Raw genomic sequence first — 22,872 nt, forward strand, 5'->3', positions numbered from 1 at the left:
AAACATCGAAACAATTGGTACTCAAAACTATTCTAGCGTCGCTTCAGATGGGATACTATTTGGTTCACTTTTGATTCCATACTTAAAATAACGATTCACCGAGTTTCGTGCTATGTCGCTAACTAGTCGGCATGAACCATAATTGGTTCTTCTCACAATATCATTGTTGACTTGACATGTCTGGTGCTTTAAGCCCAACTTAAGAGCTACTTAAATGTTTGAGTGGATAAGACTGTCTGCCGTGCAATGCGAATGAGTGGTTGCAGAGGTTACACGCACATAGTACTCTCAGATAGGACAAACAAGAATGAAATATATGCTTGTACTTTGAAAGTTATTTCCTGCTACAAAATAGACTCTTTGGCTGTTCCGAAACATACTTCACAATTAGTCGGACCATTTACATCACTTTAAGCGGGCAGTGCTTATGTTTAATTTAGGAAGTGTAATGCGGTTCAAGGGTGCGGCGTACGACAGGAAAGGGGGGGGGGGGGGGGGTGACAGACAAAGAGAGAGAGAGAAAGATTGGGCACATAAGGGTAAGGTCAGCGAAGGTTTACAATTGTTCCCGGGATGGAGAAACTCGCACTTTACCCAGTTAATCTTGATGGCTCCGAAAGCAAGAACGGCGTAACCAGTGGCGATGCCCACGCAGAAGGCGCCGGCATGCGCGAAGGGCTTGAAGTACACGTCGTTACCGGCTTCCACCGTCTTGCTGCAAGTGAAGATGTCAATCAATACGAGCTTCTCTTGTGAGACAGCAATTAATCCCTTCTTGCGAAAAACGTGTCAGTCACAACTAAAGCAAAACTTATGACTACCTTAGCTTTCCCGATGGCGAATAAAGCTGAAATGGCACAAAATCGATATGTGTACCGAAATTCAAAAGAATTAGAATGGTTCGGTAACATTTTAATATTATATCTTGTCGGTGTTTAATTTAAACAAATGTTATATGAATTGATTTATAGTGATTTTTGAAGTTCCAACTTGATGTTGGATCGAGCTAAAAATGGTAAAACGCGCTGCTGTTAAAAAAAAAAAGAAAAAAAGGTTTTAGCCAGTCGCTAATACACATTTGAATAGAAATGGTGGGCCCACGAATGCGCGCTGAGTGTGAAGTGCTTACACCACTTCCTTAAAGGACACATGCAAAGGAAATTTTTTAAACAGCCTGGTTGGGAAAAGGAAGTCATAAAACGAATTTACAACAAAAAAAATTTTTTGGAGCTATATTTAAGGCGCTATACCAATTTGTAGTTGGCGCCCGCAGAAGAGTGGCCGCTATTTGTCACGTGACTCGCCGCTATTTGTCACGTGGTACTTGCGTTCTTTCGGAAGCTTCCTGTGGTCTTTAAAAAATACCTGTTCATCTTTCTTGCTCCTGAAAAAGTGCAAGCAGACATGATACACCTGTGCGCCGGTCAGATGACGGCGACGGCGCCGCGGAGCAGACGAACTTGCTTGGCGGCGCGGCGTGGAGAAACGCGTTGAAACGGCGGCGCACAACGATCAGCGTGAGGCGGCGGCGGCGGCGGCGGTGTAGCGGCGGCGGCGGCGGTAGCGGCGGCCTGACTTTGAGGTGGCAGAGGCATTGCGCGACGACGCACATGTCTACCACGTGACCCGCGGCGGCTCCCGCGGGCGCCAAATACAAAATTCGTTTTAGAACATTCTTCTTCCATCTAAGCTCCCCTTTTTCACTCTGGTATATATATATATATATATATATATATATATATATTATACATGTTTCGCATTTTGGGTTTATTGCAAGTTTTTGTACTTGATGTTCGAGTCGGTGTAGATGGCAGTGGGACCATAGTGATTCATCTTAGTCTGGACTGCAACAAGCGTTGAAGTTGCCAGGGTGACCAGGAACAGCAGTGCGAATCCCAGCTTCTTTCGCCTTGCACAATGAAAAAAAGGAAATATTATTTGTTGCATTCGGCGCAGACCTTTGGCGCTGTAACTTACCTCAGCATTATCATTGGTATGATCCAAAGCACGGAATAAATCTGCCAGTCTACGCTAACGTACCAGAGGTGTGCCAAACACTGCAAGAAAGCGCTCGACTTAGGAACGTGCGAGAGGCTTGCGTGTATAACTCGATGTCGACAAGGTAACAACACTCGCCATGTCGAAAAATGGAATCCAGTTGTTGATGTGGAGCAGCACTCGCCACCAGTTCTTCTCGCATTGTCCGAAGAGCACGTCCTTATACTCGGAGTACAGGGGACCCGTGGCAAAGAGCGGGAAGAGCAGCCATATTGCCACCACGAACATCACGGGAGCTGTAATCCTATGGGAACCGTGAGAGTGAAGAGAAAGTTCGTGCTTTAGATCGCGCTCGAGGCTGCTAGAAGCGAGGCTTGTCTGACTTCATGAGATTGGACTGTCTATAATACAAGGAAAGGCGTCGCTATACGTGCTTACCTGACCAATAAGTGCCCAGCTAAAGAAACGAAGAAACAAGCCGAGTACGCCTGTAATACTTGTCGCGGGTTTTGCAAGCTACGGCAATGCAAAACTTGCATAAAATTAAGCACAACAATATATAATGATGAACACTTCGCTCAAGGTTGCAGAATGTATCGGAGCATAATGCTATAATCAACAAAAGAGTTGCTCTTATTATCGTGTTTTCAAAGACAGTAATTTGGCACCTGATTAAACTGGCCCGGAAATTCACTCAGGGGAAAATAAAACACTTGCGTGTATATGTATTGGATCTGTGACACTACACGTCAGTACACCATTGTGTACACAAAGCTTGAAGGGGAGGGAAATTATAATTCTACGCGTGGTTCTGTAACCATATGGCGTAAGGTGTTTACCATAGGCAAATAAGTAGTTGTGATAATTTATTTGTCCTAAGAGTTAATAGTTATAACTACTACGCTTATACCTGATATAGCGCCGCACAAGCAGCAACACGATGGGAATGACCAGCGTTTTCTTGTAATCCTTCAGGTACTTGAGAACATTGAAGGTCACCAGGAATCCGCTGAAAGATTCATTCATATGGCCTCATACCTCGCTGTCGCTTCAAGATAGAAGATACATAAAGTGTTCAACCGTTACCTAATAAATAAGAAGCTCTGAATGCACGGGTATGCGTTCGCGATCATGAGGAAGGCTGGATTCTGATGGTACTTGACGATGTTGAGGGATTCACCTGCAAAAATTAATAAATATATAACACCAAAAAGTTCTACTGCCCCGAATAGAAGTAACGCTTTCAAATTGGGGCATTATTTTAACTTTGAGAAACAGAGAGAAAGGGGCTTTTAGAGGGGAAAACAAGCTGGTAGAAAGAAAAGACCAGTCAACTCTGATACAGTTGGCAATTCTGAATAGTGTACCGAGGTGTATCCTCTGCCAGTCGCTGCTGCATCCCTTCGAATGGTCCGTTCCATTCAGTCACTTAGGAGGTGTACAAATGATACAGTTAGTGATATCCGGACCTTTCCTAAGCTGTGCACTACCACTCTTGGACTAAAAAAAAATTAAAAAAAAAAAATTTTTTTTTTCTTACTTTTATGGAAAAAAATCTGGTCAAATGTGTTCGTTCACTGGTTAAATAAATCTAATTGTCTACAGAAGTGATGGATCCGGCCTGTGAGGGGCCGCTACACTAGGACGTATGAGATGAACTATGCGACAGCCGGTAGGGGAACTTCGTTAGTTCTGTTAAGTTTAAGTACGACTCCGTGGTTCGACTTCGGACAGATTCGGTTAGTTGGAAAACAAGCACGAACCCCCAATCCAGTAATGCTAATAATGCTTGGAGTTGGGCTAGTTGGTTTGACATTGATGGTATGCTGCGCTGCGTAGTTACGCGGAAAAAAAACAACACTGGAGAAATGAAGTTAAAGCAGAAGTTGTTAGTCTGCGCCAATTCATGCATGTTTTGTTTGTCCTTCTGCTTTAACTTCATTTCTCCAGTGTTTTTTTTTTTTTTTTTCGCGTAACTACGCAGCGCAGCATACAATCAACCCCAATCCAGGCTGCTTCAGATGTAATTCCGGCCGCATGTGGCTCTCATGATCGGAGCATACGCACATCCAAAATCATATCCGAAGAAAATTAGTTCGTACTGGAGACGATGACCCCAAAAAGACTTCCTTATTCTCAGTTTGTTAATACTTGTCACAACTTAGGTGTCTGGAAAGCGTATTGGTGTGCCCATGCATCGAAAAAGGTCCCGAAGTAGTAACAAATGATATCACGCTGAGCCGAAGTGTCATGCTGTTGGATGTCGCGATCCTGGCGGTGGGTGGTAGAGGTTCAGGGAAAAAGTACTAGCGAATTTCGCGAGTGTCGCCGTCGTCACGGCGTCACAACTCTTGGGTGCTGAAGCTTCCGTGAAATGTGGAGCTAGAGCGCGACCTGCAGTAGAACAGGCGTCAGCTGTATGTACCTCCGATCTTATGCCATCACCAGAATCACGGCAGACAACAGCATGACACTTTTATGACGTTGTCAGGGTGAAAACAATGAACCACACTTTAAAGGGACACTGACCCCCCACCCCCCCCCCCCCAATTGTTTTTTGCTAGGCAATTTATTATCGTTTCAGAAGACTACCTAATCAATATTTTGCTACCGCGTCACATACATATTTAATAAAGTAAAAAGACGCAACTGCTCGAAACCGAAACTGGACTGGGGAGGAAGAAGGAATATAGAGGAGAAAGTCACCGGAAGTCACGTGGCTGTGCAACTTTTTTTGTTTTTTCCATCAACGTATTTGCAGCTTTTTAGAAGCCACAAACATGGGTATCATATATTTGTCTACTTTTAGTATTGAGTCTGTGCCTTCGATGATCCACGACTTTAATTACCTTTGACGATTGTGTCTAAACCTTAAAACGCGGCACGTGACCACGGAGATGAGAGTGAGCGTGACTCAAACCGGTCAGTTCGCGATTGGCGGTTTTCGGACGGAAAGAAAACGAATTTCAAGCCGCGAATTGCGTTCTGGGTAGTTGGGCTCTCATATGTTATGTACAAATAGAAACCTTGGCGAGCATAAATACCCTGTCAGTGTTTCTTTAAGGACGCGGTAAATGCACTACTGTCAAAGACGTGTTTCAGACACCGTAGTTATAACTTTAGAAATTTCACGCAAAAATGATTGGCAATGTTGAATAAGAGATGGTTGACTTGCTAGGAAAATAATTCACGACTATAAAAGAAAAAAAAAAATGAGAAGCTAGTTTTTCCAAAGATATATGTGCTGCAGGTGTTCAGATCCCATTAGTTCCGGTCCTAATAGTAACAGCCTGACCTTTATGAAACGCGAGCAAATACATAAGAGCAGTAGGAACAAACCGTGGGTACAGACGTCTACAGCGGCTACCTGACTCCGATCGCCAGAAAGCTGTCTCGATGCACTTACCAAGGGCAGTAACGCTGACGAGAAAATACGTATGACCCAGGATGACCCAAGACGAACTCCAGAATCGCATTCCGTGGATGAACCGCAGTTTAACGCTGTCCGAGCCGGATGCTGCCTTCGTGGTGAGCAGCATCTTTGTGTTAGACACTACGGAGAAGCTCACCAGGAGTTTGGTCAGCAACACTGCAGGGGTGAGAACGTGTAAGAATTCACTCGCATTTTCAGTGTCCATAGTGCGCCTCTGATTTACACACAAAATAGGAAGGGTATTGTCAGAATGTGTTCCCGCAATCCAACGTGCGCGCTTTATAGGTGTTAAAACTTACTTTGTAGGTTATAGTAAAAACGCTTAATTAAACGGTAGAGGGACGGAGGAGCAAACTGAAACTGTGTACTTGATTTTTGAAGATCTGAGTATTTCGTAAATACAGGTATTTTTTGGACAATTATCTTCCGCATATATTACCTGGAAGTTTCTTTTGCTTTTCATTGGGGAGGTAGTAACGGACGATGTCGTACGCAGTTCCCAAGACAAGAATCACAGACAGCACTCCTATAAACATCCTGAAAAAAATTAAAACGTATCACAGCACAGAACAGCTGAATGAAATATATATAAAAAATTATGCAATCTGAGTTTGACTGTACTTCTCTGAATGGTTCACAAAGGCTAGTTACAATGAATCCTTGGTTTGCCTGGATTTTCACACTTCATAATGCCAAAGTTTGTTAGAAGCTTCAGTTGCATGTCAACGACATTTTCAATGGTGTCTATTTTTATTATAAATATAAGCACCCATTATAAAACGATGATACGCAGGACAAGTTACAACAGTTGTCGCTAGATCATTAATTGTAAGCACGCGAAAGTTCGAAATTTCATAATTGCGACTCGCTTTCAATGATTCTCCGTTCGTACCAAACACCCCTATCGCTCATCGTATTTCAGGAGCAAAAAAAAAAAAGAAAAAAGAACAACCAAACATTGGTCTAAAACGCAGATGTTCTGATGAAAGTTCAATATAGCGACGATTGACCCGAGGCCTGGTGTCGAAATAATGAAATTAGCTGAATAGAAGGAGGTTCTGAAGAATGCAACACTTTCAAACTCTCGCGCCTACCACCTGCCCCTTTGTTCATATTCTACGCCAGATTAGGTGCAAATATCATGATATGAAAATGCGTACAACATTGTATTTGAAATCTAAAGCATTTAAGTTAATGTCCCCCGAGGTATCTTGTTAGAGATGTACAGTTTATCTGACATTTCAGTAAATTACCTCCGTGATCAAACATCCTTTTTTGTCACTCAGGGCGTGCACCATGAAACATTCTGTGGGTGTCCGGACCTCATCGCAAGTTATTCGCATTCTAATGCTTTCACGAATCCTGTAAATGGCTCATATTGCCAAGGAAGTCACGATGATGTTGCCCAGTTGACTGGGTCAATATATGTAACCACCACCCGTTCAAGAAGAACACACAAAAGTTATCCAGTTACCAATAAATTCGAAGCTCAGACGCAGGCATACTTTCCGTGTACTCTTAATGGTGTTTTTGTAATTCAGCCGAGGAACAACACAAAAAAGCAGGGGATCGCTAAACTAAATGGCTTGATACTAATTATTAACACTACACTCTCTATAGTAAATTTCTAACTCTTGCCTTTAGCTGTGAGAAGCTATCACATTCGGCTAACATCCATTGGCAACCGGCCCTTACCAATAAAGCGAAATAAGAAGACCCTTTGAAACTGACTTCTACAAAACAAGACCTGAAGACAACAAAAACGAAACTCAAGAACCATCAAAAACAGCAACACGTAAATCGGCGTAGCGGTTTCTCTTTCTCTGCGCCCCGGGGGACGGAGAGGAACGGAGAGTGGACAGGCCACTGACAGGATTCCTCGCTGGGTGACGGTGAGGGGCCCCTTGTCCTTGACCTCGCATCCGCGGACGACCGTGTGGAAGCCGTAGCGGTGCAGCAGCGTGGCCGCCATGTGGCGAAGCTCGCCGCCCGTGCACTTGGACGGAATGCACGTGCCCAGCTGGATCCCGAAGAACAGGTCCTGGTTCAGCCAGTTCAGCGGGTTGTAGGCACCCTGGGACAGCGTACAACGGCTCCAGCTGTACAGCCGTGGCCAGACAACGTGGGTTTCCCGTCGAGCCGTAGCGCCTTAGACTAGGTTTTAGGGCCAAGTTTATCGTTTGTTTTTGTTTTATTTTGACGGCAACTTTGATGTGAGCGGAAATGTCCTAACTCGGGGGTTTTGAAACTCTTCGACCCTGAGGAACCTTTACCTCTCTTGATTGATGTCTGAGAAACCCTTCTCGGTCATGGCACCGATGGAATAAAATCGGTGCAGGAGCCTACATAACTCGTATGCAATCATGGCCCGCTGGATTTTGCCGTCCTTACCGGCCGCTGGCACCTCGTCAGGTGACCTGTTTGCCTTTTGTGCCAGCGGACCGTTCAAGTCAATTTTGTATTTGACTTGAAAAAAAAAAAAGATTGATTGATTGATTGATATGTGTTTGATTCATGCATCAGTGACCCATACAGCACAGTTCTCCGGGCCGAAATTCGGCTTTTGTTTGAGAATTCAGGACTTTGAAAAGTCTGAAGAAGTCATGATAAAGCCAAATTTGGCCTTCTGTGACAAGTGTCAGGATATCTTGGTTCTAAATTGAGTGCCAATGCTAGGCTTCACTGCCTGGTGGTTCGGCTGTCCTCTGGAATCTCTTGGCCTAAATTTCCAAACGAGCGCAGGAGTGGCTTAGGTCCTCGAAAATACTGCTTAAACAACGAATAACACTTTACTTAAGAGCAGGGATGATCATAAAAATTTGACAGCTCTGTGAACTCCTGAGGGTAAGCAGGAAGCCCTTGGTTACCTCAGACATCAGGTTAGTTATGAACCCGTGTTTTAACTTATACGTACGCCATATTTCTTTTAATACATTTAAAATTAATATGCCGCGAAGAACTACAACTGGCATTTGTGTGTTTTGTTTAGGTGGTAACAGGAAAAACTACGAAGCGCAGAAATAATGTTTTGTTATGAAGACATGTTGCGAAATTTTTGTTAGTTATATAGAACAACTCTGGCGCTTTTGGTTACTCTCACTTTTTTTATACATATCTCTGCCTGTAAGTATATCGCGTAACTTTAGCAGCTTCTATCGATCTAGGCTTTTACAACAAGAAAGCTGGTCCCTTAGTATAGTAGCAACTTATAATTAGATGATTTACGAGTGAGGTACAATAAACCTAGCGCACTAAAAACTTTAGTGCGCATACTTTCCCGCAGAACACTTCGGGGAAACCGGTCTGCGCTGTGATACTAAGCATTGCGAAGGCTCGTGAAATGTCATGATGTGTCACAGCGCCGACTTCTTTTTAGATCTAAACGTATCTTCCGCCTCGTCATTCCCGAAGTCCCTCCGTATATTACAACGATTGGCTTTCAGAAATGTCTTGTGGAAAAGTAAACGCACCCGAATTCTTAAGGTGCTGACGTTTAGGGAAAAAAAGCAAAAAAACTCAGATAGAAAATAGTTAATTGTTGCTCCAGATTAGAAAAAACAAAACAAAAAACTTTCTTGAATGTATTAATAAACGCAACAACACACCTGAATTTCTTCTGCGATTTGAAAGACGATTCAAACTTGATACAAAAGATAATTACAATGCCGTGCATTCAACTTTTGAAAACAATTATCTCCTGGAAACAAAAAAAAAAAAAAAGAAATCAACCGAAAGTTGGAATAAATGAACTACGGGTTGTTATGGGGAGCAGCAGGGTGAATACCCGACTTTTTCCGTTTGTCTAGTTTTTGAGATAAATGGTTCAAATTCTTTGCTCTGTTGAGGTGGCAGGTGACCGCTTCGGTACCGGGTACTTCGGAACCGTACGATATGGTACGCCGAACGTTCTGGTATACGTGGTCGTTTCGACACCAAAACAGTCGCCCCGAAACGTCCAGTCGTGAAATGTTCCATGTCAATGTATCCTAGACGTCGTTGGGATGACTACAATATGGACATGACGTCACTTCTTTGAAAGAACTACTGGAACACTTTGAACAAGAAAATGTCAAATACAATAGGACTGCAATGAGATATTCAAGAATGTGAGGCATGGTAGAAATTTAGCTTCAGACTTGAACAGGCTGTCATTTATACACTTGCCATCTTACATTGGCATTGTGTACGCATATGCGCTCTCTGAATCCTTACTCCGCCTGGCATGACACGAAATAAATGACGACTGTATCCCGTTATCTGCACAAATTCATGAAGCCTTGCCTAAGCACGTGTAGTCACAATAGGTTGTGAAGACAGGTAACAGAATACCGAACCCAGACGTGCCTACACAGCAGTCACTGAAAGTCCTAACAGGAGTAAACGAACGAAAGCAAGAGTCATTGACGTCCGAAATAGGAAAGTTCTAGTCGGAATCCTCCGTCTCCCTTGAAATTCCAGCAGCGAGTTGAACAGAGACAAGGACCGGGGGTTTCCTCGTTCATCGGGGTATATTTGAGCTGTCATCGAAGGATCAGCTTTCAACGTTGCAGTCGTCAAAAATAAGCCCCGAGGTACGAGACATCACGCCGCCTCTGTCAAGGTTGTTACCCGTCGCGTGGGAACAACGAAAGTCGTAAGTTACGCAGCCACCTGTATGCTTGCATTCCCTTGTTCTTGGGCGATAAGAGGAAGAGATGTCTTACGAGTAGCTCCCCCTTCTCCTGGAACTTGCTGATCATCTTCTTGAGGAAAGGAACTCCCCTGGGGTTGACGAAGAGGCTACAATACTGGCCCGTGAAGTCGACGTCTCCGTACAGGTCTCTCACAACCACATCGAGGCATTCGTCGTAGCTGCCCAGATCGGCGACGGTCCCCTGAAGAAGACCCGCCGGCGGTTTGCCGTTGGAGTCTGTCACTGCGGGTGAAAGACAAGGGTAATCACAGTTATAGAACAATTAAAATCTACGATGTTCCGTTTAACTTAAGTTTGACCGCAGCCGACGCTTAAACGCGATTATATGGGGCCGACCAAGCGGTACCAAAAGGGCGTCGTTACGGCGCTTGTCGTCTTTGGGCGTTTGTTATCCCTGGCTTAACCAACCAATCGCAGTGTATGCGCCATGAACCGGCGCTTTGTTTTGTTCCACATTAGTTTTTGGTCGGTGGTGGCAAACGAACAAAGACGGCTAGCGCCATGACGGTGCACTTTTGGTGCTGCTTGATTGGCTCCATCGAATTGCGTAGAGTCGGCCGCGGTCCCATTTAGTGTGAAATGGATTATACACTCTAAAAAAAAGACTGTGCGTCTACTTTCCCGCACAGCACTCAGAGAGCCAATCACCACAACTTACAGAGGCAGCTTAGCGAATGACGATGCCGAAACATATGTATAGACCAAAAAACGCAGTCTGAGTTTGGACATTAAGCAATGCAAGTGTGACGGTTTGCATTGCTTCATGTCACAACTCAGACTGCATTTTTTTGTCTAAACAAATGTTTCGGCATCTTCGTGCGCTGAGCTGCCTCAGTAAGTTGCGGTGATTGGCTCTCCGAGTGTTGTGCGGGAAAATAGACGCACAGACTTGTTTTAAAGTGTATCAACTGAGCTAACCAGGTGTTAGGCGTCAAAAGAGCAAACGGGTTTTATCAGCTGCCACCAGTCTAATACCAACAAAGGTGAACTGCCTGCATTTTAAGGTTATGATGATAATGCAATTAATTCAAAAGCGGAAGCGAGTTGGACAAGAATGATGAAAATAATCCCTGGAGAAGGGAACGAGGGGGACAAAGGAAAAACACAAATCTCCAAACATGACTAGGTTACTGGTGGCAGCTGATAAAACCCGCTTGCTCTACTGACGTCTAACTCCTGGTTACCTCAGCTGGTAGAGCTCTCCACTGGAAAAAGAGAGGCCTCTGGTTCAATACCAGGACCAGGCGGATTATTTCGGTCACGCACCAGTCACCTAGCTGTGTTTGGACACTTTTATTCGTCCTTTGTCCCCCTTGTTCCCCTTTTCCGGGGATGATTTTTGTCACACTCATTACCTTTAAAATTAATTTTGTCCCAAATAAAATGACACAATTGTTGTTAGTCTGTCATTTGTTAACTTTCATGTTTATAAAATATTCGTCTGCTTGAAGTAAGTTTTACAAACCAAAAAAGAAAACAAAAATTAAAATTTCCTTCCTTCTGAGCGCAGTTTCTGGACAGGCTGTATACGTGTCACGGACATCCAAGACGATCTCATATAACTGCGATCATCTTCCGAGCGTCGCAATATGCCTTGATCGCTTATTTTATAAATACGATAAAACAAAATACGATAAAATGATTTTCACAGTGGTTGTGATACAAAGAGTTCTTTGTACGAAGGTAAGCAGACGGCTTATAAGATGCCATCCAGATGCTTTTTTAACGTATATTCATACTTAATTTTAGGGAAGCTGCGAACTTTTTCGAACCGAAGTTTTGATTATCGAATCAAGCGGTTGGAAAGGTTCGAAAGATTTCCAATTTTCGTACTTTCTATATTGATAAATATGATAGTCGAATTTTCGACCTTGATGAACTAAAAAGTTCGACGCTTTTCGAAATTTGGAACTTTGCACATGTAGAAGTGCAATGTTTTTCGAACCTTCGACCTTATTACGCTAAAAATTCGATCCATTTCAAACTTTCGAATTTATTACGCTGCGAAATTCGATGCTTGTCGAACTTTCGACCTTGATAGACTAAAACGTTCGAAGCTTTTCGAATTTCCTACACTAAGAAATTGGATAATTTTAGAGCTTATTTATTTAGAGAAATCTAAAATTTTCGATTCCTGAAAAGTCAAAAGTTCGACGAATTTCGAATTTTTAGAATAAAAGTTCGCAGTTCATCGAACTTCGATAGATTGGTGGGCGGCTTCATTTGAATTCAAACAGTGAGGTACATTCGTAACTTTTTTTTCGAATTTTTACATGCGTTGTCGCATTTTTTGCGAAAGACAATGACGTCTATTTCAATTTTCTGGCATGCTTAGTTAAAAAAAATATATAATTCCCGAAGGAGCTAGTAAGGACGACGGGTTTCTGACGATTTTCGTTTGTGCCATATTTGAAGCGCGCTATAGCCGAATCTATTTATGGTAGAGATGTTGAACTTTTTAAGGATGATCTATGTCTAGCCTAAGTAATTGTGTCGTCTTAAGTTATGATTATTGTTAATCAATAGATTTTCGAAGAAATGTCCAAACACGTATCTACGGGCATGATGGACATTTTTTTTCTGTTCCAATAAGCTGTATCAGCCTAATCTGGTAATCCTATAGAACATGACCGATATACCGCGGCGTTTATTTTGTGTACTAAGTAACACCAGTAAGCTGCGTCCGAAGTACAAATGCCCAATTATCTTTATTAAGTACGGTCGGAACACATTTTATTTTGCGCAATAACGACGCCGAAGTGGTCAACTTCCTCACCGATTACCTAATGAAGGGCTCGATTTAGAACGAGCGCATGGCGCCTATTAAAATACTATCAGAAAATAAAGTGGACAGTTCTTGATACTGGCACGTTTCGATGAAGCAAGAGACGTTTTGTCACGAACATTTAATTACATTGAACGCTTAATCAAATTTCGCACTGAACGAAGTTCCGCAAGCATTAGTGTATAGTTTCATTTCGAAGTAAATGTGCGGCCTTACCAAGGAAGTCTCGTAAAAGATATCTTTAGTTCCTATTGCTGTGGGCCGTGGACGCGGTTAATCACCGCACTCTTTCAGAGTTGAATCCACAGGGCATTTCTCAGCGCTGTTTGGGATTATACAAGAACTTGTAGTAATTAGCAAATGAGCGGAATTGAATTCAACTTTTCACAAAAGGTGGTTCATTTTTTATACCCAAGTTTATGAGTGTTGGATGCTGGAAAAAAAATGCAAGCCAAAAATGCCCCGTTATTTTTATGGCCAGGGGGAAAAACGCAAATAAACCGTTTGATTTTTGCCGCTTTTCACAGATGGTACCACAAACGCTAAAATTTACTGAATCTGATTTCGGGTACTCATGGCAAAGAGGCTTTCAAATTTTTGTTTCGTGCTGTGCCATCCGTGGATATAGCACCGTCAACCAGACTGTTTGTCTCCGTTTTTTTCCCCGCAGTCATAGAAACAACAGTTTTTTTGGCTGGAAGTTCTTTTCCGAAATTATACACTTACGAATGTTTAGTATGGTAAATGCACCACTTAGAAACACCTTTGTGAGAAGGTTCATGACATTCCAGTCATTGGACTTTTTATATGTATTGTTTTACGCCCAATTAACACTCAGAAGTGTACCCTGTAGACTGTCACGAAGACTTGCATGGCACGATTGCATGTTGTCTTATTACATGAACTAAATTACTTCGGAAACAGCAAATTTGCGATTGCTTGATTATTTTATTTTTTGAAGTTTGTAAGTATATATGTTAATTACTTCCAGATTAAATTTTTAAAGAGTTATTACTAATGGTCTAAATTTAGTGTATAAACATCTAGATGGCTGTTTTCCCTACGAATAAAGGTAGCCCCACGCCCCCTCCTCCTTTCTCCGCCGCGCCTTTTTCTCCTAAACATTATTGTTTGGACAATATTTGGGTGTCGGGTTCCAAATCCATCCAAGTTTGGCAGTAATCTTGGCTTTCGAGATCAATTTACCATTCAATAAAATACTGAAAAATGATCCACTGCCATGTCTTGTGATAACCTTGCGAATGTAATTCTAATTTTGTTCAAGAACGCATGGAAGATATTCACGTCTGTCTTTAGCGTGGCGACCTTCTAAACAACAACTTTTAAGTATGTACACTTTTTTCTTTTAATGCTGGACTCAATCACCTATCTCGGCTGACAGACGCCTCGAATTATTTGCCTATTTCATTTTCGGCTCACAATTACTAAGACGACATTGAAGCCTTATTTATTTAATAGCGAGCAGGTGTAGCTTCATTAACACCACTGAATCATAAGACAAACTTACGACGTCGTGTTGCGAACCCATGAAAAGTATCCAAGGTCACTTTGCCTTCTCCCTCAATTCAAGTTGTTTAACCAACTCAAGTAGAGGCGACAAACAAAGAGAAACACAAATACGGTTTGTCAGCGGCACTGCCCGCTAGTACAGATGTCTCAGGTGGATCGACTCGCGTGTAGTTTCGTCTTTTAGTCTAAAATTAGTCCATTATTTTCCTCTTCACATTGACACGACGACACTAACGCCGTATTCTTATCAACGGCTGTTTCTCCTTTTTAATTTAAGGAATATCGTTTTTTTTTTTTTTTTTTTTTTACTGGTAGGACTTGTTTTTTATATTTGTTCTGGTTCAGTTTGTATTTTTAACCATGTCAAGCTAGTTCTGGCTTAGGGTAAAGGTAGCGATCAGATATATAGGTCAATACATTTCCCTCTTAACTACAGACCCCAACAAGATTATCCGACTTTGCGGTTTGTCTCCGGTCTTCTTTTAGCCTTTCGTTATCTGTTGGCGTCTTTCTTGAGGATTCGACATTTAGGTTTGCCCTGTACGCTGGTTTGAAGATCTGTAGAACGGGTTTTGGACGTTGGGGTAGCTAGAAGCGTGTACGTGACGTGACCCGGTAAAAGCTGTCGGGCTTATCGCTTATAAATAGACCGTTCCATATGAGAAAGTCACGCATTGTTGAGCGGGTAGCCAGGGGACATGAGCACAGCCTCTTTTGTATTCCCCTTTCAGCATGTCGCGAGGATTAGTTAACAAGATGCATCCATTGCCTGGTATCCGTTGCACAGATTTTCAAGCTCTGCAGAAAATGAACGGAAGTGTCGTAATTGTACTCTGATAAAGGTTCCATATTCGAAGATTGTGCTCCAAATTTTAATAACTAAGAGCCATATCTTTCTTCTATTTTTGGTTAAGGATAGCTCTTGCAGCAAACTTCGTAAATTTTAACGTCATATTCTAAAAGGAAAATGAAACTTCTAGCATCTATTTCTTAATAAAGGAGGCATGCAGATTATGGAAGAAGTTATTGATGACGACAAAATAAGTGTTATATTTAAAATATTCTTCGCTCTCAGATGCCCACAACTACGGTAAACGGCCTAATCGCTTCAGTGGTTTTGAGACGGCTGAGTCGACAAATTAAAATCTCGATTAAGGTATTCTGTCATTTGGCTTCAAGTAAGTATGACTTCAGTTGCAATTGCTAAGGATCTCGGTGTAGACCAGGATAGTCAAATCATTGGTTTTTCGTTCAGACAACCTTCGTGCTCTCTGCATGTGAGTCGTCCCATTTGTGTTTTCCATGCATTATTCGTCTTGATTATCCTATGTCTAGATTAATTGATTAATTTGACCACATGCAGCGATTGGTCGTCAGATCAAGCCGCAAAAAAGTATACAGGAAATTTCACACCACATATTTTGACAAAATTACACCCGAATGGACCGCTTGTTGTGTATGTTTTGATCGGTAAGAATGAGAAGCACGTTGTTTAAGTCCTGTTCGGTAGAATATAAAAGAAAGCATGTCGAAAAGCTTACGTATTTACTCGAGTAATAACCGCACTGTTTATGAAGAAAACCTGAGGGTTCGCTTTTCCGCGGAGCACGCGGATTGCCAATCACCGCGATCGACAGCATGATTCCAGCGGTTTACAGGACAGAGATAACGTCTTCGCGCGAAGATACCATCTGTGAAGGTTGCATTTGTATGGAGACTCATGTTCTTGATCTGGTTATTCGCTATGTTATTTATGCGCAACGCGATGATTGGCTCTAAATGTGCGTTTCGGGAAAGTAGACACAGGGGCCTAGTTCATAAATAGTGCGACTATTACTCGAGTAAATACGGTACGTAATGTGGGTTGACTTGTCTCCGTGGCCCCTACAGCGGCAATAATTTGAGCCTCTCATTTGATTCAACTTTATCGCTAAAAGTTCCATGCCCCTGTCCGCATGACTCTCAGTTGCAGTAAGCATTTGGCTTATTTGCACGAGAAAGCTTTGAATCGCACAATATATATGGGTGTTTTCATCTCAATTCAGAGAATTTAGGGAATATATAATATTGGACAACAAAAATACATCTTTTTGTGACCATTTTTTTTTTAATGAAAGAGCGCAAACGGCAAGCTTGGTGATTTATTTTTTTCAAGTTACTGACATTTTTGACGTCAATAACTAGTTATTGTTATTGGCGTTTTTCCCACCTGTCGGGGATCGCATGTATGTGCGCTCGCTATTTATCACTTCTGGCACTACTGCACTAGAACACTTCTGTGACTCTCAAAATAGGTTTATTATGCTTAATAAATTGGAAAAATAATCTTGTGTTTTAGAATAATGTTGAAAAAGAAAATGTCGAACTATATCCCTTTAAGAAATTTTGAAAAAAGTTTGGCAAGTCCTTACACGTATAGCTATTTGAAGTATTTTAATAACTTTGAAGTCACCAGAAAGTTCAAACTGAGCTCTTTTTGTTGCATACAAATTCAATATTATATGAACAATTTGAAATCCGTTGTTCTCTATAAGGTGGCAAAGTATATCTCACGCTATAATGGAAGCCAAAAAAAAAGAAGACGCTTGCACAAAAAGAATAAAAAAAATACCGAACGTGCATTGGGCAGGTCATTTTTACCGTATGAAATATCAAGACGTAGTCCTCTTTCTCTAAAGGTTGAGAGCAACAAACTTGCCAAGATCAATGTCGGGCGTGTCCGCAGAGGACCGCGTTAGCGACACTATTATTTGTTGCGCCATCTCCCCAAAGGCGCAGCGGGCACGCAACAGAATGGATCTTCTGTTCGTTTCGTCTATCGGGAGATGGCGTCACAAGCTAATGGCGTCGCTAACCCGGTCGTCTGCGAACGCGCTCGACATTGACTTTGGCAACATTGTTGCTCTCATTTTTTTTACAGGAAGAGAAGTACACATTGAAAGTTCATACGGTAAAACTGACCTGCTCAGTGCACATTTTGTGAAAGTTCGAGCTTTCTTTGTGTAGGCGCCGATCTTTTTCTTTTAATTTAACAGCGTCAGGTTGACCAGTGCCACCTTATATATTTGAATGAGCGAACTTTGCGAAAACCTAGCGAATCCGGGCTCAATTTTGTTTTTAAACCTCATTTAATATTTGTGTAATTTTGTTTTTATAAGTAGTGAGGCATGAGAGTGATCTGTCATAAAATGTTAATAGGATATATAGTGTTTTGCTTTATATGACCGGAAATAAAGCTTCAATCATGTTAAACGTGCGTTGTGAAACGGCAAGCTTTGTTGCCGAGTAAATCAACTCTTACTACGCATCACGCAAAATTTAAATTATATTTAAGCTTACACGTGAAGTATTATTTTTAGGCAATTAACCATACACTTGCTTCAATATTGGCTAGAATAGCACCCATGCGAAGACAGTCACAACACAGAACTTTCAAGATAAAATCTTCAATCGCGGTCATACAAACAAAATACTATATTTTCTTTTTATGTTTTCTGTTATACCTCAATCATGGCCCGCTACAAATAAAACATAAGTAGATAAAAAAATATTTTTTAACAAATAGGTCCCGAATTTTCTCAGTTCTCTAAACTCATTCAAATGCATATAACAATTTTTTAACATATCATATTGAATTCGTATGCAATAAAAATTGCTATTTTCGAGCTTTTTAGTGTTATCAAGGTCATCTATGTATATCGAATAGGTCACACGTAAGAACTTGCCAAACTTTGCCAAAAATAATTAAGAGGACACAGCTTTACACTTTAATCTAGTTATTTAAAAAATATCTTTCCAATTTATTAGCAAAGATGTGTTCTATTTCTTGAGTCTCACAGACGCGTCCTCATGAAGTATTTTGAGAAGTAACAAAATAGCGAGCGGTCAAACATGCGATTCCCCACAGGTGAGGGATATGTAAGTTTTCGCCTTTGTCGCTTTAAAACAAAATCCGCAAGCTTGTCATTTGAGCTCTTATTCATTTCAGGAATTCACTGAAAACATCTACTAAAAAAAGAAAAAGAAAGGGTGACTTTTAGGTGATATGTTAATTCAGATGAGAACGTTATGATGTCGATGCAATTAATGCAAAGACGTCGCGAGCTGGACAAGAATAACAATAATAATACATCGAGAGAGAGAGAGAGAGAGAGAGAGGGGGTGGGGGACAAAGGACAAACACAAATCTCTAGACACAACGAGGTGACTAGTGCGCGACTGAATAAACCCGCCTGGTCCTGGTATCGAACCAGGGACCTCTCAATTTCTGGAGGAGCGCTCTACGAACTAAGCTGAACAGCAGTTGAACGTCAGTGAAGCAAACTGGTTTTAACAGCTGCTACCAGTCTAGCACCAACAAGGGCGAACGGCCTGATTTCAAAGTTATGATGTTAATTCAGTTAATGCAAAGATGCCGCGAGCTGGTCAAGAACAACAACAATAATAATCCCTGGAGAGGGGGGGGCAAGGGGGACAAAGGACAAACACAAATTTCAGACACAAACACAGCTGTGCATTATGCGAAGTAAAAGTTATTTTACTTGCCTACGAAGCTTGCCATTCTACATTTACATAAAGATTTAAGCTATATTTCAGGTCATATATACAATTTACTATATATTATATTTTATATTTTATCATAGAATTATACCTTGCTGCTAATAAAAAAATTTAGAAAATAAATATGAGGCTCTTCGAAAAAAATCAACTTCGAATTTGTACATTTTTATGCAACCATCGCTCATTCAAATGCACATAATGAATATTAATTTGCACATATAATATTGAATCTGTATATAATAAAAAAGCCAAATTCGAGCTTTCTTCTGATATCAAGGTCATTAAAACAACTTGAACAGATCATATGTAGGAACTTTCCGAACTTTGCCTAAGAATGATTAAATTGATATAGTAGTTCCACATTGTTTTTAAATAATCCTTGAATACGATATTTTTTAAGAACTTATTAAGCGCTATAATATTTATTTTTAGATTGTCCAGAAGAGTTCTAGTGCAGTAGCGTGAGAAGTGTCAAAATAGCGAGCGGTCAAACATGCGATCCCCAACAGGTGGGAAAAACCTACAATTTTCGCCCTAAACTCTTTCATAATCAATTACTCAAAAGAAGAAAAAAGAATTCACAAAGCTTGCCGCTTGCGCTTTTTTTTTCTTTTCAAGAATGTTCAAGATACATATATTCTTTTGAAGTTAAAATTAAAAATTCTATCCACAACTTTCTCAGACTTCAACGACTTGCGGATGTTTTAAAACAACTGAACAACAACAAACATCTCAGTGTTCCTCAGGAATATTTTAGATAACAGTGATAAAATATCAGTAAGCATTAAGCAATCGTTTGGCCGCCTGTAGTTTTTATTCTACGGCTCTACAGTTGTTTGCATCAAAGCCTAGAGGCCACATTCACAAAATTATAAATTTCTGCTTTTCTTGGCAAAACATCGTAATGCTCCCGAGGTGTGTAATTGCCTGGGTATCAGAAAACGCAAATCAACTAGAATTTTTACAGCAAAGTTGTTCTGTGCTAGGATCTGGGGAAAAAAATGCGTCAACAAGAAAACTCCAGTTTAAACGGCGCTCCTTCGTTTCGATTGGTCGTGGTTAGTATAAATAAAAAGAGGGGGCAACACGCGTGAGTCAGCCTTCCTCGGCATTATTAGATAGTGAGGTCCTGATCCCTTGTTATCATCTACGGTCACCGACTTATTTTAGCTAAGAGTGCGCTGTGATGAGACTGAGGTATTTTCTTTCGCTTCCGCGACGCTGATAAAGAGACTTGGCCTCAATCGGAAAAAAAACTGTCCTCGAGGTGTGCCTCGAAAAATTGGGTTTACAACTTACAACGTCATGTATTGAAAGAGCTCATCGCCTTTATGTAATGTCTTTGTCTTTATTCAATCATATAGCAATTCGCTGTAATGTCGCTGTAAAACCTGAAATAGCTACCAACCAATGGCTGTGTTCCTTTGTCTCTCGACGTAGCCATTTCCTAGTAACGTTATCAGTTGCCCTTTGGTCTCGCCTTGGGTATAGGCCGCGTGTTGTTCGCTCTCAAGAGGAAACGCGCGCCTACAACGACCGTTGGCGCGCTCAAGAGCGCGAATGTGTGCGAAAGCGTCGAGAAGCCGAACGCGCTGTGGCCCAACGTGGTGCGGTCGATGGTGTGGGTCCATCGGCTTCGATTGATCCTCCACTCACCGAGGAAGAACGTGCCCGCGTCTATACTTCGGCAGCAACAGAAGCGGGAGTGTTAACGTCGTCGCCGGATGAAAATGACCGACGAAGATCGGGCCGCCGATGCTAAGCGGAAAGTAGTTGCTTTTGTCGTAAAGATAACAGCTTTGCTGGTCCTCCATCTTCACGTAAAATGGATGGGCTCTACAATTTAATATTTCCTTTATATATTTTTATTTCACGGAATGTCCCCAAAAAGTTGGCCATGGAACCGAAGACCCTGCCTGCAGATTGAGATGAAAACACACGTACATGGAGGTCTGTATTGCGTAAATGTCAAGCGCGCTCGTAACATTAGGCGGGTCGAACGTTCGCGGCAATCTACGCGCAGTTATACTGACCGATACATCTAGGCTGATGTTATCGGCCCAGATCGCTCAGTAAACTGCGCGTCGTTGCCTCGAATATTCGACCTGGACAAAACCAGACGAACATGCGGAGCGCATGTTCTTCTGCTTTTCGCTCACGGGTTGCGATGGCATCAAAACGGCGAACTCTGATTGGAAAGATAGTGGATAGACTTCACATGCTAGCCACCTTGAGGTCTACCCATTATCCTTCCAATCGAGCCAATCAGAGCTCGGCATTCTGGCGTCAACACAACCCCTCCAAAGGAAGCAGACGAACTTGCGCTCCGCATAGTCACCACTGGCAGCTGTAAGAAACGCTGGGCGTGGCGAGTCCCGTGCATCTCATTATCGCTCAGCAGCCAATTAGGTCGCGCCATTGGCTGACGCTGAAGAACCAATCATGAATCGTCAGGATAATAGGCCACGCCCTACGTTTCTTAAGCTCTCGACTACTACACGAATGTTGAACTTTAGCTAAGGAAGGCTTTTTGTTCATTCGCCACATAACCAACGTTCCGTGGCTATGTGTTCGTGTCCGATAAAAGTAGCCGTGGCGTTGTCTATGAATGGAGACATGATTGCTACAAGCTTGCTGCCGCCCGCGGTGAGTGATATTGTCGAGGAGCAACGGATTACGAACCTTTGCCCGAAGAGAGATATAGATGCGCCTTGTTTTCATGCTAAGCGTGTGAAAGGTCGTGTCATAGACAGACGCTTCGGTGCATGCAGGCTTTCCTTGGTTAATCAGTTTCTGGCTTACCTTTTGTAAAAGGTTATGACGCGAGAGGTCTGCCCAGAAGCGGCATTGGCACACAAGAACTCATGTGCGGAAAAGAGCGTTTAAGTTTGCTAGATTGGGAAAGACTGTTTAAAACCAACAGTTATATATATTTTTTTTTGTGCGTGTAAAACTTCGGTTGTTTGAGCCATAATAGATATCTAGCAACTTCCGCGCAATGAAGATGAAGGTCACTGGAAACAAAGACGAGCAGGGCCGTTATTAAGCTAACAGATAAAATGACTTATACGAATATATATTTGTCTCGGTTCTAACAACTGCTACACCATATTTTGATGACAAGCAGCAAATTTCTATTCGCACTGCACTAATAAACTTTTTACAAAGTTTATTAGTGCAGTTTAAGTAATTAACTTGCTAATTGCCACTTTGCACTCGCAACCCGACGTCCGCCGCGGGAGATAACGTTATTCTGCGGAAATAATTTTCTTATCTTCAGTATCTTCTCTTTCTAAATTACTTTCTCGTTTCAGAAATAAAAAAAAAAAAACACTCTTTATATATGCAGTGTTCATTTAAATTCGAAGATATGAATTAAAAAAAGAGTCATAAAAGGAACACTAGGACGGTCTTTGTAGGCAGAATAAACGACCGGGTAGGACATAATTTACGGCGTTAATTGTCACGATAAATAGGATAATTAACTATAGTTTGTTAACGTTTGAAATAGTGAAGATGAACATATGGTTCCAATTAGAAATTTTATAAGCGTAATCGACTGCTTCTAAGTTAGTGAGTTTTCGAAAGTATTTTTATCACGTGAAAAGGGCGGGCGAGCTCTTGATTTACCGTTTGTGCAACAGGCGTAAGGTTAGTGGTATAAAATACGTATGGTAAGGTAATCACCCGCGTTTTCTAACCACCAGCCTTGTGCCAGCTACACGAGTGGTAACTTCACTCTAAGAAATGCCTGCCCGTCTACTTACCCGCAACACTCAAAGAGCCAATCCTTCGGATCTACGAAATCAGCTCAGCGAATAATGACGCGAAACATCCGTTCAAACCGAAAAATGAAGTCTGCGCTATGCAAAG

At 41.8% G+C, this 22,872-nt stretch overlaps 1 protein-coding gene across 1 annotated transcript in view; it reads right to left on the minus strand.

Annotated features, from left to right (window-relative positions):
* Positions 1-400: 400 nt before the first annotated feature.
* The window catches only part of LOC115326409 (nose resistant to fluoxetine protein 6), a 71,760-nt gene continuing 49,288 nt past the window's right edge, over positions 401-22,872 (minus strand). The window contains exons 2-12 of the mRNA XM_042292755.1: positions 10,135-10,346; positions 7,303-7,505; positions 5,871-5,968; positions 5,405-5,587; positions 3,085-3,178; positions 2,909-3,007; positions 2,137-2,302; positions 1,978-2,057; positions 1,787-1,909; positions 561-715; positions 401-408 (exon numbers count right to left, since the gene is read on the minus strand). Coding sequence (XP_042148689.1) covers positions 401-408; positions 561-715; positions 1,787-1,909; positions 1,978-2,057; positions 2,137-2,302; positions 2,909-3,007; positions 3,085-3,178; positions 5,405-5,587; positions 5,871-5,968; positions 7,303-7,505; positions 10,135-10,346 — 1,421 coding nt within the window. The remainder of the gene's footprint in view (positions 409-560; positions 716-1,786; positions 1,910-1,977; positions 2,058-2,136; positions 2,303-2,908; positions 3,008-3,084; positions 3,179-5,404; positions 5,588-5,870; positions 5,969-7,302; positions 7,506-10,134; positions 10,347-22,872) is intronic.

This window comes from Ixodes scapularis, unplaced genomic scaffold (genome assembly GCF_016920785.2).
Source record: "Ixodes scapularis isolate PalLabHiFi unplaced genomic scaffold, ASM1692078v2 PGA_scaffold3__209_contigs__length_174095766, whole genome shotgun sequence".
NCBI classification, from domain to species: Eukaryota; Metazoa; Arthropoda; class Arachnida; order Ixodida; family Ixodidae; genus Ixodes; species Ixodes scapularis.